Below are 27732 nucleotides of genomic sequence, written 5' to 3' on the forward strand. Positions count from 1 at the left end.
CCAATTCGTTGATATATATGTTGAAGAGGGTGGGGCTTAAGCTGCATCCCTGTCTCACCCCACGGCCCTGTGGAAAGAAATGTGTGTTTTTGCCAATTTTAACCGCACACTTGTTGTTTGTGTACATGGATTTTATAATGTTGTAGGTTTTCCCCCCAACACCACTTTACATCAATTTGTATAGCAGACCCTCATGCCAAAGACTTTTTTAAATAAACATGCATGAGAAAACTTTGCCTTTGTTTTGGTTTGTTTGTTTGTCAATTAGGGTGTGCAGGGTGAATACGTGGTCTGACGTACGGTAATTTGGTAAAAAGCCAATTTGATATTTGCTCAGTATATTGTTTTCACTGAGGAAATGTACGAGTCTGCTGTTAATGATAATGCAGAGGATTTTCCCAAGGTTGCTGTTGACGCATATCCCACGGTAGTTATTGGGGTCAAATTTGTCTCCACTTTTGTGGATTGGTGTGATCCACAAATATTGGGGAAGATGCCATAGTTAAGGATGATGGTAAAGGGTTTAAGTATAGCCAATTGGAATTTGTTGTCTGTATATTTGATCATTTCATTGAGGATACCATCAACACCACAGGCCTTTTTGGGTTGGAGGGTTTGTATTTTGTCCTGTAGTTCATTCAATGTAATTAGAGAATCCAGTGGGTTCTGGTGGTCTTTAATAGTTGATTCTAAGATTTGTATTTGATCATGTATATGTTTTTGCTGTTTGTTTTTTGTTATAGGGTTTAAAATATTGGAGAACTGGTTTACCCACACATCTCCATTTTGGATAGATAACTCTTCGTGTTGTTGTTCATTTAGTGTTTTCCAATTTTCCCAGAAGTGGTTAGAGTCTATGGATTCTTCATTTACATTGAGCTGATTTCTGACGTGCTGTTCCTTCTCTCTCTCTCTCTCTCTCTCTCTCTCTTTCAAACGCTCACTCATGATCATCAGCAGTCCTGCAGCAGATATATAAAATCAAACGCACTATTGATAGAGAACAGAGGGGTCCAGTATATTTTACTACCTGTTCTCCCTCAGGCTGCAATTACACACACACAGACACACACACACACACACACACACACACACACACACACACACACACACACACACACACACACACACACACACACACACACACACACACACACACACACACACACACACACACACACACACACACACACACACACACACACACACACACACACACACACACACACACACACACACACACACACACACACTCACACACAATCTAGGTCTCTTGGTGTTTATTTCAGATTAACACTGATCACACCCACGTACGGCACCACACACATGTGCACGCACGCACGCACACACACACACACACACACACACACACACACACACACACACACACACACACACACTGATCAGACCATCCACATCAACCACATCCAGGACCAGAGCAGCTCTACACTATCTTCCTAAGTCTTCCCAATGAGGCAGAGCGGTATTCCCTGCCAGAGCTCTGGAATCTATTAAAGCAGGAATGTTGACATCACTCTGTTATTCTTCTATCTCACTAACTTTATTTCTCTCTCTCAGGATGGCTGAGGTTTCGCAGCAGGAGAGAATTCAGGCCATCGCTGTAAGTGACACACACACACACACACACACACACACACACACACACACACACACACACACACACACACACACACACACACACACACACACACACACACACACACACACACACACACACACACACACACAAACAAACACACACAGCATGCATGTTTTCATACAACCATCAATAATGATAGACTCCTGTTAGGCCAGCCTGATCAACAGAAATAGACTTCGATTTTGGACATTTGAAAAGTTCCTGAGAATGTCGCGCTCACCAAAAAAAAGAAATTGCCCAGCACTGGGCGAAGACTTATGATGAGTTCTAGTGGCCTGCTCAGACCACTGCGCTACGACAGTTCACAATGCTCTAGCAAGCCGTGAGAGTACTTTATGATACTTAAGGGTATGAGTTCGGTTGGTTTGCAGAGCCTTCCCCAAACCATGCCGAATGAGCCCTGTAACCATGCCGAATGAACCCTGTAACCATGCCGAATGAACCCTGTAATCATGCCGAATGAACCCTGTAACCATGCTGAATTAACGCTGTAACCATGCCGAATGAACCCTGTAACCATGCCGAATTAACGCTGTAACCATGCCGAATTAACCCTGTAACCATGCCGAATTAACCCTGTAACCATGCCGAATGAACCCTGTAACCATGCCGAATTAACCCTGTAACCATGCTGAATTAACCCTGTAACCATGCCGAATTAACCCTGTAACCATGCCGAATGAACCCTGTAACCATGCCGAATGAACCCTGTAACCATGCCGAATGAACCCTGTAACCATGCCGAATGAACCCTGTAACCATGCCGAATGAACCCTGTAACCATGCCGAATGAACCCTGTAACCATGCCGAATGAACCCTGTAACCATGCCGAATTAACCCTGTAACCATGCTGAATTAACCCTGTAACCATGCCGAATTAACCCTGTAACCATGCCGAATTAACCCTGTAACCATGCCGAATTAACCCTGTAACCATGCCGAATTAACCCTGTAACCATGCTGAATTAACCCTGTAACCATGCCGAATTAACCCTGTAACCATGCTGAATTAACCCTGTAACCATGCCGAATTAACCCTGTAACCATGCCGAATTAACCCTGTAACCATGCCGAATTAACCCTGTAACCATGCCGAATTAACCCTGTAACCATGCCGAATTAACCCTGTAACCATGCCGAATTAACCCTGTAACCATGCTGAATTAACCCTGTAACCATGCCGAATTAACCCTGTAACCATGCTGAATTAACCCTGTAACCATGCCGAATTAACCCTGTAACCATGCCGAATGAACCCTGTAACCATGCCGAATTAACCCTGTAACCATGCTGAATTAACCCTGTAACCATGCCGAATTAACCCTGTAACCATGCTGAATTAACCCTGTAACCATGCTGAATTAACCCTGTAACCATGCCGAATTAACCCTGTAACCATGCCGAATTAACCCTGTAACCATGCTGAATTAACCCTGTAACCATGCCGAATTAACCCTGTAACCATGCCGAATTAACCCTGTAACCATGCTGAATTAACCCTGTAACCATGCCGAATGAACCCTGTAACCATGCCGAATTAACCCTGTAACCATGCTGAATTAACCCTGTAACCATGCCGAATTAACCCTGTAACCATGCTGAATTAACCCTGTAACCATGCTGAATTAACCCTGTAACCATGCCGAATTAATGCATCAAAAATAGAAGTTGATCCATAATACTGTACGTCGATGTTCGAACGGAAACTATGAGATCTTGTGTTAGATCAGGGTTTCCCAAACTGGGTCCTGGGGCCCCGTCTGGGTGCACATTTTGATTCAAATAATCCAGGCTTGATGATGAGTTGGTTATTTGAATCACCTGTGTAGTGCTAGGGCAAAAACCAAAACGTGCACCCAGGGGGAGGCCCCAGGACCCAGTTTGGGAAACCCTGTGTTAGACAACCAACCATTTGTATGTTAGATCAATATTTTGCCTGTTCTACCATCCTGAAACATCCTGTTACTGTCAAACTTTCTGCCACTCATAGCTTTTTACCCCTCCTCCCACCTCACACACACACACACACACACACACACACACACACACACACACACACACACACACACACACACACACACACACACACACACACACACACCTCAGACCTATTAGCCCTTTCAGCCCTTATCCCTCCAGACCTCCAGACCCCCTATCCCTCCAGACCCCCTATCCCTCCAGACCTCCAGACCCCCTATCCCTCCAGACCCCCTATCCCTCTAGACCTCCAGACCCCCTATCCCTCCAGACCTCCTATCCCTCCAGACCTCCTATCCCTCCAGACCTCCAGACCCCCTATCCCTCCAGACCTCCTATCCCTCCAGACCTCCTATCCCTCCAGACATCCTATCCCTCCAGACTACCTATCCCTCCAGACCCCCTATCCCTCCAGACCCCCTATCCCTCTAGACCTCCAGACCCCCTATCCCTCCAGACCTCCTATCCCTCTAGACCTCCAGACCCCCTATCCCTTCAGACCCCCTATCCCTTCAGACCCCCTATCCCTCCAGACCTCCTATCCCTCCAGACCTCCTATCCCTCCAGACCCCCTATCCCTCCAGACATCCTATCCCTCCAGACATCCTATCCCTCTAGACATCCTATCCCTCCAGACTCCCTATCCCTCCAGACCTCCTATCCCTCCAGACCCCCTATCCCTCCAGACATCCTATCCCTCCAGACTCCCTATCCCTCCAGAACCCCTATCCCTCCAGACCTCCTATCCCTCCAGACCCCCTATCCCTCCAGACCCCCTATCCCTCCAGACCCCTTATCCCTCCAGATCTCCTATCCCTCCAGACCCCCTATCCCTCCAGACTCCCTATCCCTCCAGACCTCCTATCCCTCCAGACCTCCTATCCCTCCAGACCCCCTATCCCTCCAGACCCTCTATCCCTCCAGACCTCCTATCCCTCCAGGCCCCCTATCCCTCCAGACCTCCTATCCCTCCAGACCTCCTATCCCTCCAGACCCCTATCCCTCTAGACCTCCAGACCCCCTATCCCTCCAGGCCCCCTATCCCTCCAGACCTCCTATCCCTCCAGACCTCCTATCCCTCCAGACCCCCTATCCCTCCAGACCCCCTATCCCTCCAGACCTCCTATCCCTCCAGACCTCCAGACCCCCTATCCCTCCAGACCTCCTATCCCTCCAGACCTCCTATCCCTCCAGACATCCTATCCCTCCAGACTTCCTATCTTTCCAGACCCCCTATCCCTCCAGACCCCTTATCCCTCTAGACCTCCAGACCCCCTATCCCTCCAGACCTCCTATCCCTCTAGACCTCCAGACCCCCTATCCCTCCAGACCCCCTATCCCTCCAGACCCCCTATCCCTCCAGACCTCCTATCCCTCCAGACCTCCTATCCCTCCAGACCCACTATCCCTCCAGACATCCTATCCCTCCAGACATCCTATCCCTCCAGACCTCCTATCCCTCCAGACCTCCTATCCCTCCATGCCTCCTATCCCTCCAGACCCCCTATCCCTCCAGACCTCCTATCCCTCCAGACCTCCTATCCCTCCAGACCCCCTATCCCTCCAGACATCCTATCCCTCCAGACATCCTATCCCTCCAGACCTCCTATCCCTCCAGACCTCCTATCCCTCCATGCCTCCTATCCCTCCAGACCTCCTATCCCTCCAAACCTCCTATCCTTCCAGACCTCCTAACAACGTAAAGCCTGTAGATGAATGTCTGTAGCTGAACATCCAGAAGCATTAGGCTAATGCTAGAAGCCGTAATGGACTCATATCCGGCATGAACATGCAGACACAGCAAACATCACATTGGTTAAAATGTTTTTAACATGGCCACTTACTGTGTGTGTGTGTGTGTGTGTGTGTGTGTGTGTGTGTGTGTGTGTGTGTGTGTGTGTGTGTGTGTGTGTGTGTGTGTGTGTGTGTGTGTGTGTGTGTGTGTGTGTGTGTGTGTGTGTGTGTGTGTGTTGTGTCTTTACAGGAGAAGAGGAAGAGGCAGACAGAGATCGAGAACAAGAGGAGACAGCTGGAAGATGACAGAAGACAGCTTCAACACCTAAAGGTACAGACACACGCACACACACACACACACACACACACACACACACACACACACACACACACACACACACACACACACACACACACACACACACACACACACACACACACACACACACACACACACACACACACACACACTTATCGTAAGAGTAGGGGTGTTAACCCCGGGGACCTGGCTAAATTCCTAATCTGGCCCTCATACCATCACAGTCACCTAATCAACCCCAGCTTCCAATTGGCTCATTCATCCCCCTCCTCTCCCCTGTAACTATTCCCCAGGTCGTTGCTGTAAATGAGAAAGTGTTCTCAGTCAACTTACCTGGTAAAATAACGGTAAAATAAAAAAATACAAATAATAAATAAACACACACACACACACACAGGCCTTTGTGTCTCTGTTTAGTAGCAGATAGAAACACACTCGGCTGTCACAGACTGTTAACACAAGCTAGGAGATAAAGCCTGCTTCGATGCACATTACATAGCCTCCCTGTTATCTCCCCTCTAGCTGACTTGACCAAAGTTAAAATAGCCCTTTGATAACCCTTCACACACTGACTGAAGCACCAGCCTCTGATAAAGTAGTGTGTGTTAGAACACCACCAATGACCTTGTGTGCTCTTTGTGTGCTCTTGTCTTTTCTGTGTGTGGCTAAAACGGGGTACAGTATGTGTGTGAGAGTGGTTTCCTGCTCAGAGGGAGTGGGACACAAATCTGTTTCCTCTGACTAACCTTATATGGATTGTCTCTAGACACACACACGCACACACACCATCACACACACACACACACACGCACGCACGCACGCACGCACACACACACACACACACACACACACAAACACGCACGCGCACACACACACACACACACACAATGAGTTCTACAGCGGCTGTTTCTAATTAGGTGTCATATGTGATGATGTAATGCAGCCTGGAGATTTTGTGATGTAACCATGGAGACATGCACACGTATGGTAGAGAAGTAAAAGTTTGAGAGTAGAGTAAGGTGTGTGTGTGTGTGTGTGTGTGTGTGTGTGTGTGTGTGTGTGTGTGTGTGTGTGTGTGTGTGTGTGTGTGTGTGTGTGTGTGTGTGTGTGTATGTGTATGAGTGTGTGTGTGTGTTCCTTCCATTGTCAGTAGTGTAAGTAGTTTTTACACCAGAACAATGAACAGCGTGCTGAGCTGGGGAGGGATGTGTATATCCAATTATATCCAATTATGTGGGTGGGGGGAAGGGAGACACTGCTGATAGCTACTTTACTGAGGAAAAATGTACTTACTATGTCTGATGTGTGGTTGACCCACCTAGCTATCTGAAGATGAATGCACTAACTGGAAGTCGCTCTGGATAAGAGAGTCAGCTAAATGACTCAAATGTAAATGTAAAATGGAGGGACAGAGAGAAATATGGAAGAGAGAGGGAGGAGTTTTATGCAGCGTTATGGAAAAAAGTATATACATATTTGCTTAATGGAGAGAGAGATAGAAAGGGAGAGTGATGGATGAGAGACAGTGAAGTAGAGAGAGAGAGAGAGAGAGAGAGAGAGAGAGAGAGAGAGGGGTGGATGGATGGATGAAGAAAAGGGGAGTGTTGTTTGTAAATTCTTCTTCATCATATGGTTGGAATGCACATAAAGCTGACAGGAGAATGCTGGGGAGAGAAGGACTACTCCTTTACCCTGGAGCTGGTCTAGCTGACAGGAGAACGCTGGGGAGAGAAGGACTACTCCTTTTCCCTGGAGCTGGTCTAGCTGACAGGAGAATGCTGGGGAGAGAAGGACTACTCCTTTAACCTGGAGCTGGTCTAGCTGACAGGAGAATGCTGGGGAGAGAAGGACTACTCCTTTAACCTGGAGCTGGTCTAGCTGACAGAAGAATGCTGTGGAGAGAAGGACTACTCCTTTTTCCTGGAGCTGGTCTAGCTGACAGGAGAATGCTGGGGAGAGAAGGACTACTCCTTTTCCCTGGAGCTGGTCTAGCTGACAGGAGAATGCTGGGGAGAGAAGGACTACTTATTTTCCCTGGAGCTGGTCTAGCTGACAGGAGAATGCTGGGGAGAGAAGGACTACTCCTTTTCCCTGGAGCTGGTCTAGCTGACAGGAGAATGCTGGGGAGAGAAGGACTACTCCTTTTCCCTGGAGCTGGTCTAGCTGACAGGAGAATGCTGGGGAGAGAAGGACTACTCCTTTAACCTGGAGCTGGTCTAGCTGACAGGAGAATGCTGGGGAGAGAAGGACTACTCCTTTTCCCTGGAGCTGGTCTAGCTGACAGGAGAATGCTGGGGAGAGAAGGACTACTCCTTTTCCCTGGAGCTGGTCTAGCTGACAGGAGAATGCTGGGGAGAGAAGGACTACTCCTTTTCCCTGGAGCTGGTCTAGCTGACAGGAGAATGCTGGGGAGAGAAGGACTACTCCTTTACCCTGGAGCTGGTCTAGCTGACAGGAGAATGCTGTGGAGAGAAGGACTACTCCTTTTCCCTGGAGCTGGTCTAGCTGACAGGAGAATGCTGGGGAGAGAAGGACTACTCCTTTAACCTGGAGCTGGTCTAGCTGACAGGAGAATGCTGTGGAGAGAAGGACTACTCCTTTTTCCTGGAGCTGGTCTAGCTGACAGGAGAATGCTGGGGAGAGAAGGACTACTCCTTTACCCTGGAGCTGGTCTAGCTGACAGGAGAATGCTGGGGAGAGAAGGACTACTCCTTTTTCCTGGAGCTGGTCTAGCTGACAGGAGAATGCTGGGGAGAGAAGGACTACTTATTTTTCCTGGAGCTGGTCTTGCTGACAGGAGAATGCTGGGGAGAGAAGGACTACTCCTTTAACCTGGAGCTGGTCTAGCTGACAGGAGAATGCAGGGGAGAGAAGGACTACACCTTTTCCCTGGAGCTGGTCTAGCTGACAGGAGAATGCTGGGGAGAGAAGGCCTACTCCTTTAACCTGGAGCTGGTCTAGCTGACAGGAGAATGCTGGGGAGAGAAGGCCTACTCCTTTTTCCTGGAGCTGGTCTACGTAGCTGACAGTGTCGCTGCCTGAAATATACACTTAGAAAAAAGGCTTTAGAACCCTTTTGGGTTCCATGTAGATTCCTCTGTGGAAAGTGTTCTACAAGGAACCGAAAGGGTTCTACCCTTAACCAAAAAGGGTTCTTCAAAGTGTTCTCTTATGGGGACAGCCGAAGAACCCTTATTGGTTCATTTTTTTCTAAGTGTGTACATTGCCTAAATACCTTCCTCTGTTCCCAGGGGTTGAACCTCTATTTCCTACTGTCTGTCTACCCTCTCTCAATGCCCTTGCTCATTCTATTCTAACTGTGTGTGTGTGTGTGTGTGTGTGTGTGTGTGTGTGTGTGTGTGTGTGTGTGTGTGTGTGTGTGTGTGTGTGTGTGTGTGTGCGTGCGTGCGTGCGTGCGTGCGTGCGTAGTCAAAGGCTCTGAGAGAGCGCTGGTTGTTGGATGGGGCTCCAGAGGAAGATGAGACTCAAAGACGACTTCAGGAGGACGAAGAGAGGACTAAGGCACTAGAGAAGAGCATCCTCTGGTTAGTACACAAACATACACACACATAGGCACACACACATACACACACACACGCCGTTGCCGGTCGTCATTGTCGATAAAGCAAAGTAACTCTTTACTTTCTCTTTAATACTCTTTCTCCACACACTCCATTCATGTGTAATTAATGTGTGTGTGTGTGCGTGCGTGCGTGCGTGCGTGCGTGCGTGCGTGCGTGCGTGCGTGTGTGTGTGTGTGTGTGTGTGTGTGTGTGTGTGTGTGTGTGTGTGTCTGTGTGTGTGTGTGTGTGTCAGCCTGGAGCAGGAGATAGAGGAGCTGGAGAATCCGGTCATGACCAAAGAGAACGGAGGAGGTCAGTTCTACTGTTAATAAACTGTTAACATTCTGATCATTATTTTCCATCTGGTATTGCATTTTTTCCATTTGTTAAAAATTACCAAAAGTTTACCAACATTTGCTGATTATATGATGCAAACTATTTTTATATGACGGGACTTTATTCACATAAAAACAGTCGGATGGAAACCTGGCTAATGTTTTCTAGATTTTTGTTCATGTAGAGCCTAACCAGCTCCCCCCTCTCACTCACCTCTTTCTCTCCCCTCTCTATTGACCCCCTCTCTCCTCTCCCTTCTCCCCCCAGCTGTAAATGGAGTATCACAGAACCAGAGTCCTAGAAGAGAACTAACAGGAGTAGAAGCCAAGTTGTTCGGTCCCAGTCCAGACCAGGCCAGCGCTGAGAACCCTGTTACCCTGGTCTTCATGGGCTATACAGCTCTGGAGGGTGAGATAGCGGGGGAGGTGGGGGAAGCAGTGGGGACAGAGGGTGGAGACGGCTCAGTCAAGGCGGAGCTTGTGATGCTACCAGACGGGGAGGGGAAGGGGGTAGGAGAGGGGGAGACGGAGACCCAGGCAGCAGCCAATGGGAGTACGGGTGAGAAGGGGGAGGCAGGGGGGGCAAATGGGGGAGGAGGGGAGGAGGGGGAGAAGGAGAAGAAACAGAGTTGCAAGTGTTGCACAGTCATGTGAGTGTGTGTGTGTGTGTGTGTGTGTGTGTGTGTGTGTGTGTGTGTGTGTGTGTGTGTGTGTGTGTGTGTGTGTGTGTGTGTGTGTGTGTGTGTGTGTGTGTGTGTGTCAAAGAAAAATAGATGTGTGTGAGAGTTTGTGTGTGTGTGTGTGTGAGTGTGTCAGAGCAAGAGAGACTTGAGTGCGTACGTGTGTATGCGTGTCTGATCACACACTTATCAGCACTACAAAACCAAACAGTCCGACTCCTCCTGCCAAGCAGCAAAAACTACAGCCAACACCAACCATATAAGGCCAACAGACACTGGAGAATCAGTACTACTGTGTATTACTATAGTAGTACTACAACAACAACCTACAGCCAGGACAATATACACTAGACTATGTACTACTCTAGTACTACAATAACAACCTACAGCCAGGACAATATACACTAGACTATGTACTACTCTAGTACTACAATAACAACCTACAGCCAGGACAATATACACTAGACTATGTACTACTCTAGTACTACAATAACAATGGGGAAATCTGAAATGGAACCCTATTCCCTATAGTACTTTAGGCCAAAACACTCCCACAGTGCACTGGTATAGGGAAAAGGCTGCTATTTCAGATGCAGCTAGTACCTCCAGACTGATCAAACAAAAACTCGCTCACTGTGTACTGCTATCGTACTACTATTTACTACGATGTATTTCTTCTGATATGGATTATTCTTTTATTTTGATTTCTATTTTTATATTTTTCTGTCTTGACATTTATAGTGTATTCTGTGTGTACTTCTGTATTCTATTCTATCAATATTATCTTTATTATTGAACTGGATGTGCAGTCACGTTATTGTTGAAAAGAAAATGTAGCAGGTCTTTGTATTGTAATGTGTCTGCTATCGGAGCCATCTGGAAAATGTCTATCATTGTTTTTTAGTCCAGAATATGAAGAAGACATACATGTTGTATATTTCTCTGTCTATCAAGTATTTATCAGTCAGTTTCATATTATATTGTCTCTGTAATATAATTTCACAGTGTGAACAGTATTCAAATATATTGATATCAAGTTTTATACAATGTATTTATTTGTTTGGTTTCTGCCAAATCATAGCCAGCCACACTCTGCATGCAAGCTTGTACCATCATCACAAATCAGTAGGTAAACCAATCAATCAATGAATCAAGCAACCACACCATGTCATCTGGTACATCTCAGATAACATCATTATCTCTGTTTTAAACTGTCTATCCCATGTCATCATCTCTTATCTCATCATCTCAAGTCATTTATACTCCACTTACATCTAGTAATCTATTGATCTCTATTCATCTCTACTAATCTCCTCATTAGACTCACTATGACACTGTGCAACTCATAAACACATTTCACTATTTTATTGTTAAAAAAATGTAAAGGATGGCTGGTTCACTGTTTGAGTCAAGCCCAGCCATTGTTTAAATGCTGATGCTTATGAATTTTGTTGAGTCAGTGATGTTGAATCTTCTGATGTAGCATTAACTCTAACTCTGATTAGTGTTGTTATTGATCGTAATACTCCTCATCAGGTCTGATCAGTATCATTGATAACTATATCCATCATCACGGCATATTGCTTAACATGAATGTAATAATGGGTTCTATTGGGATCGAAGGGAAGGTGAAACCTGTCGTCAGCCGAATAAACCTTCCATTCCCAGAGACTCTCTGGTGTCTGTGTGTTCCATTACCCTGCTCTACAGTGTACACTAGGGGAAAGAGAAAGGGTGGGGTCTGGGATGAGAGAGGGAGGAGGGAGAGGATAGGTTGAATGAAGGGAAATAGAGAGGGGATAGGGAGGAGAGGGAGGTGGAGAGAGAAGGTGGGGTTAGGGAGAGTGAGAGATTACAGATCTCTTGCTGGAACCAGGGAGTGTGATGGTCTTGGGTTAGCTGGGGTCGTTTATGGGTCAGATCCACAACACCATAGATTACCTCTGCTTTTTTATGCATTGGAAATAGTAACAACTGTTTCAAACCACTAAATACAACAACAACAAAAACATGCAAAAAAAAACACTTGGGTCAAGTATGTGAAATACTTTTTAATAATTGATGTGTGGTTGATTTTGTTTACCCAGCATGGAGTTTGTACCTAAATGACTATTCCATTGTATCCAGCATGCTAATCTGCTGCTGAAGTATGAAGAACGTTGACATTTTGACCCAGCAGGTCTGCCTCAGAGTCCCATAGTAAACCAAATCACACAGCTGCTCCTCCTCAGTCAGCCCTGTAACAGACAAATTATGCCATCTGTTGGCCAATGCATGAACTACAACCCTGTATGGGATTTGTATTTTCTGAACTACATGAACTGATTGTGAAACAGGAAAGAAGCAGCATTCGTTGTTTAGTTGCAAAGGTTTGCGAGTCAGCCATCCAATACCAGAACATAATAAAGCAATCTGTGTCAATGAAAACCATTCTTCGTTATTTTTCCAGGTAAACAAATGCAAAGCAAGGGTATGGTTTCACAGTGATTATGGTCAAGTTTCGGCCGAGAACTTTAAGAGAATGTTATACCCCCCATATTTTACGAACCAATCAAATCGCGATGCTAGGTGTAAGTGCCCGCCCATTTCGGGTTCTTCCAAGTACCTGGACCAATCAACGAACGCCTCGGTGTATTCAGCCATTTTGTATGAAAATCAAGGAAATCTGCCGCCGCTCCAGAGACCTGTGGATTATATCGAACGATGGAAGGGTGAGTGAAAAATATGTCGTTTTATGTCGAAAAGAAACGTAAATAATCTAACCGTAGATCAACTATTTATAAATTTTTTGATATATAGCTATGTTATGCAATATGTTTAGTAGTAGTTTAGCGTTTAGTTTGAGACGAGATGACGCTTGAGACTTTCAACAAGGCTAGCTAGTTAGCATTGTGTGCGCGCGAGCGTGTCCGGAAGGGGTGCGAACTAGTTGAAGTTAAGACTTTTAATAAGGGTTGTTTTTTTTAACTTATTATATTGCAAATAACAGAAAAAAACGCTAGTTGCAGTTTTTTTTTCATGTAGACGAAAGTAACTACCTTTAAAGTATTGGCAAATTTAGTTTAAAAAAACGCCCATCTTGAATCAACGTGTCTTTGTAACGTTAGCTAGTTTCCGCATTCCATATGTGCGCTCGTGTTTGTGGAAGGCGAATGTTGTGTGTTCAGGATTAGGGTAAATTCTTCCAATTCTATGGCTATTAGCTGCTCAGGGGACATTTCAATTCAACGAGGTGAACTAAAGCAACTTTTCTTGAGTCAATGCCGTTTCTAGCTAGCTATGAACTTCCATAAAGTTAGTAACTAAACTTCCTCTTTCCTCCTCCATTTCCTTCTCTCCTCTCTTTTTTCCCCCCTTTGTTTCAACAGACACAAGTTAGATGCTGATCTGTATCCTATGGGACCTGGCTACGTCACAGACATAGAGTAAGTCTCCTGATAGATTTTACATTTACAATCAATCAAAAATGTAATGTAAAATGTTGATTGAGTGATTTACTGATTGGTTGATCTTTTAGGAAAATGCATCCTGCCCTCTTTGGAGTAACTCAAATGAGTAACCCTCCTTTTCTCTCTCTCCCCAGTGTCTCAGTGGGTACCAAGGTAGGTGTCTTCATTCACAATTTAATTCCTTGTTTTTTCTCTCTGTCTTCTGTGCTAAAACGTTGGTTAAAGTCTCTCCTCTGTGGCTGTGTCTCTGAGTGCTGTTAGCATGAGTGTCTTTGTGTCTCTGGCTGGAACAGTAGCAGTATTGTAGAGCGATGGGGTGAGGCTGCTGGGCCACTCCAGACATGAGCACCATTGACTGACTTACACAGAGCAGCTTCATTAACTGTAGTCTGGCTGAGCAAGACCATCTGTCTGACAGACTATTCCTCTCCAGCCATTACTCTGTTAATACATTTACCCGGGTCGTATTTGTTGGTGCATGTAGCAAGACGTTTTGCAACAGAAAATGGAAACAAGTTTGTTATTGGGCTTGTTCAGGGTTTTCTTCGGTTGGTGCTTAGTCAATACAACCCAGCTAGGCCTGTCTCTGTCTCCATGGTGTATGTGGTTATGATCATTGTGAATGTTCCTTTCTCTTCCAGAGGGGATCTGATGAACTCTTCTCCTCCTACATCATGACCCCAGGTGTGTGTAGCTGATGGTTAATCAGAATGTTCTATGTTGTTCACTAGTAGTTAATGGTAATGTGTCTGGTAATCAGAATGTTCTATGTTGTTCTCTAGTAGCTGATGTTAATGTCTGGTAATCAGAATGTTCTGTGCTGTTCTCTAGTAGTTAATGGTGCTAAGAGTAGGAAGTTAAATTAAAAAGGTGTCTGTGTTTGTAGCCAACGGTAATGACAGTAAGAAGTTCAAAGGTGAGATGCGGAGCCCCAGTGCTCCATCGCGTGTCATCCACCTGCGCCAGCTGCCCGGGGACATCCAGGATTCTGAGGTCATCAGCATGGGAATGCCCTTTGGGAAGGTCACCAACCTTCTGATGATGAAGGGAAAGAACCAGGTATGCGCACACACTACAGATCCTTTACCCTAAAGGTGTTCACACACACACACACTACAGATCCTTTACCCTAAAGGTGTTCACACACACACTACAGATCCTTTACCCTAAAGGTGCACACACACACACACACTACAGATCCTTTACCCTAAAGGTGTTCACACACACACTACAGATCCTTTACCCTAAAGGTGTTCACACACACACTACAGATCCTTTACCCTAAAGGTGTTCACACACACACTACAGATCCTTTACCCTAAAGGTGTTCACACACACACTACAGATCCTTTACCCTAAAGGTGCACACACACACACACACACTACAGATCCTTTACCCTAAAGGTGTTCACACACACACTACAGATCCTCTACCCTAAAGGTGCACACACACACACACACTACAGATCCTCTACCCTAAAGGTGTTCACACACACACACACACTACAGATCCTCTACCCTAAAGGTGTTCACACACACACACACTACAGATCCTCTACCCTAAAGGTGTTCACACACACACACACACTACAGATCCTCTACCCTAAAGGTGTTCACACACACACTACAGATCCTCTACCCTAAAGGTGCACACACACACACACACACTACAGATCCTCTACCCTAAAGGTGTTCACACACACACACACACTACAGATCCTCTACCCTAAAGGTGTTCACACACACACACACACACTACAGATCCTCTACCCTAAAGGTGCACACACACACACTACAGATCCTTTACCCTAAAGGTGTTCACACACACACTACAGATCCTCTACCCTAAAGGTGCACACACACACACACACACACTACAGATCCTCTACCCTAAAGGTGTTCACACACACACGCTACAGATCCTCTACCCTAAAGGGGTCCACACACACGCTACAGATCCTCTACCCTAAAGGGGTTCACACACGCTACAGATCCTCTACCCTAAAGGGGTCCATACACACGCTACAGATCCTCTACCCTAAAGGGGTCCATACACACGCTACAGATCCTCTACCCTAAAGGGGTTCACACACACACGCTACAGATCCTCTACCCTAAAGGGGTTCACACACACACACGCTACAGATCCTCTACCCTAAAGGGGTTCACACACACACACGCTACAGATCCTCTACCCTAAAGGGGTTCACACACACACACGCTACAGATCCTCTACCCTAAAGGGGTTCACACACACACGCTACAGATCCTCTACCCTAAAGGGGTTTACACGCTACAGATTAGAGGTCGACCGATTATGATTTTTCAATACCGATTATTGGAGGACCAAAAACCGCCGGTACCGATTAATCGGTCAATTTTTTTATTTATTTATTTGTAATAATGACAATTACAACAATACTGAATGAACACTTTTTTTATTTTAACTTAATGTAATACATCAATAAAATCTATTTAGTCTCAATCAAACATGTTCAATTTGGTTTAAATAATGCAAAAACAGTATTGGAGAAGAAAGGAAAAGTGCAATATGTGCTAAAAGCTAATATTTAAGTTCCTTGCTCAGAACATGAGAACATATGAAAGCTGGTGGTTCAATATTCCCAGTTAAGAAGTTTTAGGTTGTAGTTATTATTGGAAATATGACGCGTGGACTATTTCTCTCTATACCATTTGTATTTCCTATACCTTTGACTATTGGATGTTCTTATAGGCACTATAGTATTGCCAGCCTCATCTCGGGAGTTGATAGGCTTGATGTCCTAAACAGCGCTGTGCCTCAAGCATTGCTAAGAGTTGCTGGCAAAACACCGTAAAGTGCTGTTTGAATGAATGCTTACGAGCCTGCTGCTGCCTCCCACCGCTCAAACTGCTCTATCAAATATCAAATCATAGACTTAATTATAATAAACACAGAAATACGAGCCTTTGGTCATTTAATATGGTCAAGCCATAAACTATCATTTCGAAAACAAAACGTTTATTCTTTTAGTGAAGTACGGAACCGTTCTGTATTTTATCGAATGGGTGGCAACCCTAAGTCTAAATATAGCTGTTTACATTGCACAACCTTCGATGTTATGTCATAATTATATCACCTGTTTGGAAAAGTTGAAGTAGGCTGTGATTCGATGATAAATTAACAGGCACCACATTGATTATATGCAACGCAGGACAAGCTAGTTAACCTAGTAATATCATCAACCATGTGTAGTTAACTAGTGATTATGTGAAGATTGTTTTTTTTTTTATAAGATAAGTTTAATGCAAGCTAGAAACATACCATGGCTCATTGCTGCAACAAGGTCCTTTTGATGCTGCACTTGTGTAACAGGTGGTCAGCTTGCCACGCAGTTTCCTCGTGGATTGCAATGTAATCAGCCATAATCGGCATCCAAAAAGGCCGATTACCGATTGTACTGAAAACTTGGAATCGGCCCTTTTGTTATTTTATATACAAAAAAAAAATATTTTTTTAAATAATTGTTTATTTTTTTATTTTATTTTTTTATCGGTCGACCTCTACACCAGATCCACTATCCTAAAGGTGTTCACACACTACAGATCCTCTACTCTAAAGGTGTTCACACACACAGATCCTCTACCCTAAAGGGGTTCACACTCAGGAACACATACATGGTGTCCACACACACACCTTCCCTGGCTGATCTTGTGTGTGTGTGTGTAGGCGTTCCTGGAGATGAACACTGTGGACCAGGCACAGACCATGGTGAACTACTACGCTACGGTCACCCCCCTCATCAGACAGCAGCCTGTATTCATGCAGTACAGCAACCACAAGGAACTCAAGACCGACAACTCACCTAACCAAGTGGTAATGCCATTGACCCATACTAATACGAGACTCACTAACTTGTATGTCTGTAGCACATTTGTAAACCGGTTACAGCATAGTGCCCACAGTACAATGTAATAACAGTGTATGTTTGTGTGTGTGTGCCCGGCCCCAGAGAGTCCAGGCAGCACTGCAGGCGGTGAATGCTGTCCAGGGTGGCACCATGTTGGGCTCTACCATGTCCGGTATGGGGGGTGGGATGGGCGCTACCATGTCAGTTGGAGGGGGAGAGATGGGAGCCAGAGGCATGGCCACCCAGAGCCCTGTCCTTAGAGTCATAGTAGAAAACCTCTTCTACCCCGTCACACTGGAAGTCCTGCACCAGGTACGCACACTCCACCAGTGTTTCTTAGTCATGAGTGTGTTCAAATGGTTTTCTTTTGCTTGTTGTCAAAATGCCTGCAGCAGGGATGTAACCTGTGTGTGTTCTTCCCTGTAGATCTTCTCCAAGTATGGGTCTGTTCTGAAGATCATCACCTTCACTAAGAACAACCAGTTCCAGGCTCTGGTCCAATATGCTGACCCCATGACGGCACAGCACACCAAAATGGTACACACGCCCCCCAATAAACCTATGATTTCTCCATCTCTCTCTCTGCCATCTCCAGATGGTCAGAACATCAATAATAGATGCTGTAAATGGACTTGCCTGAACTTCCACACACCCCTAATCCCTCTGTGTCTCTGCAGTCTCTAGACGGTCAGAACATCTATAACGGCTGCTGTACTCTGAGGGTGAGTTTCTCCAAGCTGACCAGCCTCAACGTGAAGTTTAACAACGATAAGAGCCGTGACTACACCAGACCTGACCTTTCTACTGGAGAGCAACACAACCCTCAGCCTGGAATGGACCAGCACGCGATGGCTGCTGCCGCCTTCGGTAACACACACACGTTAGACCGGTGTTTCTCAAAGTTTTTTTTGTACCAGGAGATAGCACGTAGCTACCAGGGTGCTCTTCTAGAGACTGTCATACTGACACTGAAATTAGACTCATGTGTTTTTCCCTCTCTGTTTCTCTCCCACCTTCTATCTCTCTCCAGGGTCTCCAGGTCTGATCTCAGCGTCTCCTTATGGACACGGATTCCCCCAGGCCTTCACTCTACAGCAGGCTGCAGGTACATCCTCACGTTAACACAGTCAGCTGGTTCACTCTACCTGTAGCCTCCGTTTATTACATAGCTATTACTACATTGTCAAATCATCGGTCGGTGTACTCCAGCTGCACAGCTTGGCCCCGGTGCTTGAGATAACGTGTGTGTTTCTTTGTGTGTGTCTAGGTCTGTCTATGCCCGGTGCCTTGGCGTCATTCGGTATGGGTCCAGGGGGCATGGCCGCTACTCGTCTCGGCCTGCAAGCCCTCGGCGGTGGCGGAGGACAAGCTGGCGTCCTATTGGTCAGCAACCTCAACCCAGAGGTCAGGACTGTTACTACCCACACACTCTTTCTCTCACCCACAAGCATACCAGTATACATCCTTTCTCTATTGTACAAGCACACCATAGTAAACCTTTCCTCTGAGCCCTTTAAATGGGTGTGTCTCCACGGTTTAGAACTAACAGTTTTCTGTTATCTTCCATTTCATGGCTTCCTTTTTGTCTATTCTTGAGTTGCTGGAGACACAATAATCCTTATATAGAGACACCCCCCATGTTATTGTACTGTATTATCTGACCTGTACTGTTGCATTGTTAATCTCTCTTTTCTCCTCCTAGTGTTGCCATAGTCACAGTGTTTTAATTTAGACACTATTCTGTGTTTACTGACCTTGTTTTTTTCTTCTTTACCTCCTTTCTTTTATTCTCTCTCCTTCCCCATCTCATCCTGCTCTTTGCCCTTTATAAAAACTCACTCCTATGCCAACTCTTTCTTCTCATCATTCTCCCTCTTCCCTCTATCTCTCTCTCTTTGTCTCCCTCTCTTTCTCCTCCATGTGATCCTCCCGTGGACCTCTTGGCTGCTGACTGCTGGACTCCATCCCTCCATCCCTGACTCCACTCTCCTCCTCCACTTTACCCCTGTCCCCTCCCTCTTTCTCTCTCCCCCTCCCTGGTTCCTCTACCTCCCCCTGCTGTTTATAAAGAGCGTTACACCAAACTGCCTCTTTATTCTCTTTGGTATGTTATCAGCCTTTCGTTTCCCTTTATGACTTTAGGTTTTTACATTTACCTACTGTTACCAATAATATTATATCATCACTGTACCTTTGACTGTACCTACCTCATTCAGTCTTCATTTACCCTTATATTGACCTAAATATATACTTTTTATTATTTTATCATTCTTTAATCTGTTTCACTTAATATATTTATTTAATTACCAACTGGTACTGAATCTATCTGTTACCTGGGCTGGTTTTCATGTTGTGGTCTGTCTGTCTGTGAATCAGAAATCCAAGCTCTCCTTTACATGAATCAGTCATTTCAATGGCCAGAAACTGAGTAGTGTGGTGGTATAGAACCTGTTGTCTGGGCATTACAGTAGTCTAGTCTGTCTGCTGTTGATCAAGACCATCACATTACAACACTGACATTACAACTAAGTCTCTTCATGAAAAATGCATCTGGTTTGCAGTGTGTGCTGTGTTTTAACCTGTGTGTGTTCTCCAGGTGTGTATGGCGACGTGATGAGAGTTAAGATTCTGTTCAATAAGAAGGACAACGCTCTGGTCCAGATGGCTGATGGCACACAGGCTCAGCTAGGTACTGTGTGTATGGGACCGTGCGTCTGTGTGTTGTTGAAGTAGTTAGTAGCACGTGTGTGTGTTCTGGTGTATGACGGTCTTGTCTTCTCTTCAGCGATGAGCCACCTGAACGGGGTGCGTCTCCATGGCCGGTCTCTACGTGTCTCCATGTCTAAACACACCACCGTGCAGCTGCCCAGAGAAGGTATGTACACACACTACCATGTCTAAACACACAGCTGCCCAGAGAAGGTATGTACACACACTACCATGTCTAAACACACAGCTGCCCAGAGAGAAGGTATGTACACACACTACCATGTCTAAACACACAGCTGCCCAGAGAAGGTATGTACACACACTACCATGTCTAAACACACAGCTGCCCAGAGAGATGGTATGTACACACACTACCATGTCTAAACACACAGCTGCCCAGAGAGATGGTATGTACACACACTACCATGTCTAAACACACAGCTGCCCAGAGAGATGGTATGTACACACACTACCATGTCTAAACACACAGCTGCCCAGAGAGATGGTATGTACACACACTACCATGTCTAAACACACCTCAGCTGCCCAGAGAGAAGGTATGTACACACACTACCATGTCTAAACACACAGCTGCCCAGAGAGAAGGTATGTACACACACTACCATGTCTAAACACACAGCTGCCCAGAGAGAAGGTATGTACACACACTACCATGTCTAAACACACAGCTGCCCAGAGAGAAGGTATGTACACACACTACCATGTCTAAACACACAGCTGCCCAGAGAGAAGGTATGTACACACACTACCATGTCTAAACACACAGCTGCCCAGAGAGAAGGTATGTACACACACTACCATGTCTAAACACACAGCTGCCCAGAGAGATGGTATGTACACACACTACCATGTCTAAACACACAGCTGCCCAGAGAGATGGTATGTACACACACTACCATGTCTAAACACACAGCTGCCCAGAGAGAAGGTATGTACACACACTACCATGTCTAAACACACAGCTGCCCAGAGAGAAGGTATGGGCCGTCTAACATCCACTACTGTTGTGTCATGACATGTTCTACTCTATCCTATTCAAGGCCATGAGGACCAGGGGTTGACTAAGGACTATGCCACTTCTCCTCTCCACCGTTTTAAGAAGCCTGGCTCCAAAAACTACAACAACATCTACCCTCCCTCTGGCACACTGCACCTCTCCAACATACCGTACGTATACACACACACACACACACACAACATCCTCTTTATGTTTGAAAGTGTCCTATTGCTTTCTCTGCTAATGCTTTCTCTTTCTCTCTCTAGTCCTGCAGTAGGAGAGGAGGATCTGAAGGCACTGTTCAGCAGTTCAGGAGCTTCAGTCACGGCCTTCAAGTTCTTCCAGTAAGTCTCAACATCCAACTACACTTTTATGACATCACTACCTAATGATCAAATCAAACTTTATTTGTCACATGCGCCGAATACAACAAGTGTAGACCTGGGCCTTCCCTGTAGCTCAGTTGGTAGAGCATGGTGTTTGCAACGCATGGTGTTTGCAACGCCAGGGTTGTGGGTTCGATTCCCACGGGGGGCCAGCACAGAAAAAAAATGTATGCATTCACTACTGTAAGTCGCTCTGGATAAGAGCGTCTGCTAAATGACTAAAATTTAAATGTAGACTTTACCATGAAATGCTTACTTACAAGCCCTTAACCCAACAGTGCAGTTCAAGAAGAGTTAAGAATATATTTACGAAGTAGACTAAAATAAAAAGTAACACAATAACGAGGTTATATACAGGAGGCACCGGTACTGAGTCAGTGTGCGGGGGTACAGGTTAGTTGAGGTAATTGATGTGCTTGTCTTTATGGCATCTTTACCTAATGATGTAATAGTCTTTGTGGCATCACTACCCGACAATGTAAAGATCTTTATGATTTCACTACCCAATGGTGGAATGGTCTTTATCACATCGCTACCTGATGATGTTTTTGACTTTATGGCATCACTACCTGATGTAATGGGGAATCCTCTTTCCTGGTGTGTATAGGAAGGACCGTAAGATGGCTCTGATCCAGATGAGCTCAGTGGAGGAAGCTGTTGAGAGTCTCATCGAGTTCCACAACCATGACCTGGGAGACAACCACCACCTCAGAGTGTCTTTCTCCAAATCTACCATCTAACACAATCACTCACACACACACAGCTGTAACTACAGAGTATAGACCAAACCTGTTTATCAGAATGCCTTCCACGTCGTTTGTATGTCAAGTCTTATTCCACACGACACACTTAATCATTCCTTTATACTTTTTTAAGTTTTATCATTTTTACACAACTATTTACATTTACTATGGATATAATCGGTTCATATTTTATTTTAGTAGTTTGACTTCTATGGAAGGAAACTCACAGAACTCTCCAAGATGCACATCTAGTATTTCTGTTTCTACACTCTGCAGAATGCACATCTAGTCTTTCTGTTTCTAGATTACAATGTTTTATTTTTTTCCATTTCATATACTTAAAAAAAGAGAAATCCATTGATTAATGTTTTCTGTTTCTACTGTCTGTCCTTGGGATTTTCACCACTAGTCATATTGATCTAACAAAATGCCTTTCCGCAACAGTCTAGTGCCTTAACCAGACCAGCCGGCTAGCCTTTCCATGCTATTACATTGATTTTATATGATTAGACTCTCAAAAAAGCTTTTTCTTTGAACATCAATAATTTGATTTGAAATATATGGCTGTGGTCTTCCCTTTTGATTTCTAGATGTACACTATGCATTCCATTTGTATTTTTGTAACATTGGTAGTTCTATACTCTATCATTTTCTATACGGTGTACTGTTTGATATCTACCGGTCACTGTGCCTCAAGTCTTAATTCTTGCTCCAGAGGTGCTACTTAAAATCATGCAGCGTTTAGTCTTTAGTGCCTACTTCACCCCTAATATTTTACAGATACACACATGAAATACTCTAATTTTATTTCACACAGCCTTAGATATTTAGTGCCTACAACACAAACGTATTTATTACCTTTGTTCTGGTACTGACTGTCTATATATGGCTTTTGCTATAGATTCTTCTGTAGCATAAACGGTTTCATGTAGCTATTGATGGTTGATGTTATTGAGGACCAAAGTACCTACCACCCCTTCTACTAAAAGACAACGTTCTAAACTCTCTTTTCTCCCATTGGTTTGATTCTATGGTCCAAATTGAAAGACCGCCTCTAGGGATTTGATTTTGTTTTCATTTTATACCTAATCAGTCGGCCACTAGAGCTAAAAATAGTAATTTTGAGTGAGTTATACCTTGAATTTGTGATATTTGGTTTCGTGTCCCATTTCTGTTAAATTCCTCTATGTTGGTAGAGTACTTTAAGCATGAATATATACTGTATGTTGACCTAGTTGATGATATCACAGTGGATAGCTGTGAGGTAGTTCTGTATTCTGCTCCTGGTAACGGTTGTCGCTTTTATTTTCCATTATGGGTTTTATTGGGGTCAGGGGTCAGCAGGATGTGATATCATGAAGCAGGGGGAGGGTTTTTGTCTGTCTATATTTAGTGTTTTTGTACCACAGTGATTTGGATTGTACCACAGATTCCATTTCATTCCAACATGTATATTTTGATATATAGTTAACAAACGTTGATTCCAACATGTATATTTTGATATAAAGGTAATGCCAGCTTTCTCTGGAGGGCTGTAAAGATGAGTTTTGTATCACAAAGAAATTAAACTTAATGGAACACAGCCTTGTGTTTTTGATGTTTCCTGATTTCCAAATGGCCCCCTAGTCTCAAGGCACTACCCCCGGCCCCTACTCCCTATAGGCACACTTGCAGATCTGAATAGATTTGAGAGGTTTAAGCAAGCTTCTTTGCCTTCTGATAGGCTTGGGAATGACCCTCTCACTGGTCAATCCCTGTATGGCCACTTGGTGGAGCCAGAGCCAAGTGTAGGGATACAGTATACATCACAGTGCCATATTTTCCTGGATACAATGTGGAGCCATCTCTCGCTCTGACTTTGTCCCCACTGACACAGAAGTGACTATCTTGTGATTATTTCTCTGGCTGTCCCCACTGGTACGAAGATGACTTTACCAGGTGATTATCTCCCTGACTCTGTCCCCACTGCAACAGAGGCGACTTTTTCGCCAATTAGATAGGATTAAATGCATAGAAATAAATTGAATAGAACAGGCGAATCATTGACTTGAACTACTGTTCTATTCATTCTATTTCTATGCATTTAAGCCTATCCGTAATCCAGATAGTTAACTTTAGAAAAACGGCCCTGGTGATTATCTCTGTGACATCACCTTTGTGTCATTTTCTTGTCATTTTACTTCGAGGACATTGCTTTGGTGACGGTGCGTTCTGTTCAGACCTCAAGTCCCCCTTACAACCGTAGGGGTCTGGTGGTGGTGATGAAATAGTAGTAATTTCCTGCCCACACACTGTTGGATTTTCTTCAATATACAGTACCAGTCAAAAGTTTGGACACACCTACTCATTCAAGGGTTTTTATTTTTATTTACATTGTAGAATAGTAGTGAAGACATCACAACTATTAAATGACACATATGGAATCATATAGTAACCAAAAAAGTGAGATTCTTTATATATATATATATATTGAGATTCTTCAAAGTAGCCACCCTTTGCCTTGATGACAGCTTTGCATTCTCCCAACCAGCTTCACCTGGAATGTTTTTCCAACAGTCTTGAAGGAGTTCCCACATATGATGAGCACTTGTTGGCTGCTTTTCCTTCACTCTGCGCTCCAACTCATCCCAAACCATCTCAATTGGGTTGAGGTTGGGTGATAGTGGAGGCCAGGTCATCTTATGCAGCACTCCATCACTCTCCTTGGTCAAATAGCCCTTACACAGCTTGGAGGTGTGTTGGGTCATTGTTCTATTGAAAAACAAATGATAGTCTCACTAAGTGCAACCCAGATGGGATGGCGTATTGCTGTAGAATGCTGTGGTAGCCATGCTGGTTAAGTGTGCCTTGAATACTTAATAAATCACAGACAGTGTCACCAGCAAAGCATCATCACACCTCCTCCTCCATGCTTCACGGTGGGAACCACACATGCAGAGATAATCTGTTCACCTACTCTGCATCTGACAAAAACACGGCGGTTGGAACCAAAAATCTCAAATTTGGACTCATCGGACCAAAGCACAGATTTCCACCGGTCTAATGTCCATTGCTCGTGTTTCTTGGCCCAAACAAGTCTCTTCTTCTTATTGGTGTCCTTTAGTAGGGGTTTCTTTGAAATTCGACCATGAAGGCCTGATTCATGCAGTCTCCTCTGAACAGTTGATGTTGAGATGTGTCTGTTACTTGAACTTTGTGAAGCATTTATTTGGGCTGCAATTTCTGAGGCTGGTAACTCTAATGAACTTATCCTCTGCAGCAGAGTTAACTCTGGGTTTTCCTTTCCTATGGTGGTCCTCATGAGAGCCAGTTTCATCATAGCGCTTGATGGTTTTTGCGACTGCACTTGAAGAAACTTTCAAAGTTCTTGACATTTTCCGGATTGACTGACCATGTCTTAAAGTAATGATGGACTGTCGTTTCTCTTTGCTTATTTGAGCTGTTCTTGCCATAAAATGGACTTGGTCGTTTAACAAATAGGGCTATCTTCTGTATACCACCCCGACCTTGTCACAACACAAGTGATTGCCTCAAATGCATTAAGAAGGAAAGAAATTCCACAAATGAACTTTTAACAAGGCATACCTCATGAAGCTGGTTGAGAGAATGCCAAGAGTGTGCAAAGCTGTCAATCAAGGCAAAGGGTGGCTACTTTGAAGAATCTCAAATGTAAAATATATTTTGATTTGTTTAACACTTTTTTGTTTACTACATGATTCCATGTGTTATTTCATAGTTTTGATGTCTCCACTATTATTCTACAATGTAGAAAATAGTACAAATAAAGAAAAACCCTGGAATGAGTAGGTGCGTCCAAACTTTTGACTGGTACTATATATATATATTTTAGAACTGCCCTTGTAAAAAAAAAACTCATCTGTCATTATCCTGGATATGAAGCGGGCCAGTAACCGGAGGGTTGCCAATTCAGATCCCAGGGCTCATGGGGAATATCTGCAGGGAGTGAGCAGACAGCCGGAGGGCTGCTGGCAGTGGTCTCTATCCCATGTCCTACATACTGCCTTTGTGCCCTTGAGCAAGGCACTTAAGCTCACACAGCTCCAGGGTTGCTCAACCCTGTTCTGCTCATGTATTGGGTTGGGTAGCGCATCTACAAGCTACTTCATCCTCCTGCATGTGTGTTTAAACATGCACGCTCCAGACGGGCAGAGAGATGGAGGAGCGAGACAGAAGACTAGGAGGGAGGGGTAGAGGAGGGACGAGAGGTGTGTGTTTAAACATGCGTGCTCCGGGCAGCCACCTTATGAATAATACAGTCAGACAACATGCAGCTTGGTCTCGGCTGTTTGTGTTAGAATGGTTAGTTTATTATTAATTTATTTAGGTTATGATGGTTAGTTTATATTTATTTAGGTTATGATCGTTAGAATGGTTAGTTTATTATTAATTAATTTAGGTTATGATGGTTAGAATGGTTAGTTTATTATTAATTTATTTAGGTTATGATGGTTAGTTTATTATTAATTTATTTAGGTTATGATGGTTAGTTTATTATTCATTTATTTAGGTTATGATGGTTAGTTTATTATTCATTTATTTAGGTTATGATGGTTAGTTTATTATTCATTTATTTAGGTTATGATGGTTAGAATGGTTAGTTTATTATTCATTTATTTAGGTTATGATGGTTAGAATGGTTAGTTTATTATTCATTTATTTAGGTTATGATGGTTAGTTTATTCATTTATTTAGGTTATGATGGTTAGAATGGTTAGTTTATTACATTTACATTTAAGTCATTTAGTCATTTACAAATTGGTGCATTCACCTTATGATATCCAGTGGAACAACCACTTTACAATAGTGCATCTAAATCTTTAAGGGGGGGGGGGGGGGATTAGAAGGAGTACTTTATCCTATCCCAGGTATTCCTTAAAGAGGTGGGGTTTCAGGTGTCTCCGGAAGGTGGTGATTGACTCCGCTCTCCTGGCGTCGTGAGGGAGCTTGTTTCACCATAGGGGTGCCAGAGCAGCGAACAGTTTTGACTGGGCTGAGCGGGAACTGTGCTTCCTCGGAGGTAGGGGGGCCAGCAGGCCAGCGGTGGATGAGCGCAGTGCCCTCGTTTGGGTGTAGGGACTGATCAGAGCCTGAAGGTACGGAGGTGCCGTTCCCCTCACGGCTCCGTAGGCAAGCACCATGGTCTTGTAGCGGATGCGAGCTTCAACTGGAAGCCAGTGGAGAGAGCGGAGGAGCGAGGTGACGTGAGAGAACTTGGGAAGGTTGAACACCAGACGGGCTGCGGCGTTC

The 27732-nt window shown here is 44.6% G+C and overlaps 2 protein-coding genes across 5 annotated transcripts in view; both read left to right on the plus strand.

Annotated features, from left to right (window-relative positions):
- LOC106575483 (paralemmin-1) overlaps nucleotides 1-11940 on the plus strand; it is a 17379-nt gene extending 5439 nt beyond the window's left edge. Inside the window, exons 2-6 of the mRNA XM_045698983.1 lie at nucleotides 1579-1621; nucleotides 5623-5703; nucleotides 9121-9236; nucleotides 9508-9566; nucleotides 9858-11940. Coding sequence (XP_045554939.1) covers nucleotides 1579-1621; nucleotides 5623-5703; nucleotides 9121-9236; nucleotides 9508-9566; nucleotides 9858-10243 — 685 coding nt within the window. The 3' untranslated portion in view covers nucleotides 10244-11940. The remainder of the gene's footprint in view (nucleotides 1-1578; nucleotides 1622-5622; nucleotides 5704-9120; nucleotides 9237-9507; nucleotides 9567-9857) is intronic.
- A 948-nt stretch (nucleotides 11941-12888) lies between these two features.
- ptbp1 (Polypyrimidine tract-binding protein 1) lies at nucleotides 12889-24046 on the plus strand. Of its 4 annotated transcripts, none has more exons than XM_045698468.1 (17): nucleotides 12889-12980; nucleotides 13638-13694; nucleotides 13787-13871; nucleotides 14360-14402; nucleotides 14605-14777; nucleotides 17428-17574; nucleotides 17711-17920; nucleotides 18035-18145; nucleotides 18286-18475; nucleotides 18639-18713; nucleotides 18876-19012; nucleotides 19679-19712; nucleotides 20205-20297; nucleotides 20394-20483; nucleotides 21379-21505; nucleotides 21602-21679; nucleotides 22329-24046. In XM_045698468.1, exons 1-17 carry the CDS (start codon nucleotides 12973-12975, stop codon nucleotides 22459-22461), a joined length of 1791 nt encoding a protein of 596 aa, XP_045554424.1. In that variant the 5' UTR covers nucleotides 12889-12972; the 3' UTR covers nucleotides 22462-24046.
- Nucleotides 24047-27732: the final 3686 nt, after the last annotated feature.

This window comes from Salmo salar, chromosome ssa17 (genome assembly GCF_905237065.1).
Source record: "Salmo salar chromosome ssa17, Ssal_v3.1, whole genome shotgun sequence".
NCBI classification, from domain to species: domain Eukaryota; kingdom Metazoa; phylum Chordata; class Actinopteri; order Salmoniformes; family Salmonidae; genus Salmo; species Salmo salar.

Coding starts and splice junctions, on each gene's coding strand:
- ptbp1 (XM_045698468.1), top strand. Junction 14,403..14,604: donor CTCCTACATCATGACCCCAG/GTGTGTGTAGCT, acceptor CTGTGTTTGTAG/CCAACGGTAATGACAGTAAG. Junction 21,506..21,601: donor CTGCACCTCTCCAACATACC/GTACGTATACAC, acceptor TTCTCTCTCTAG/TCCTGCAGTAGGAGAGGAGG.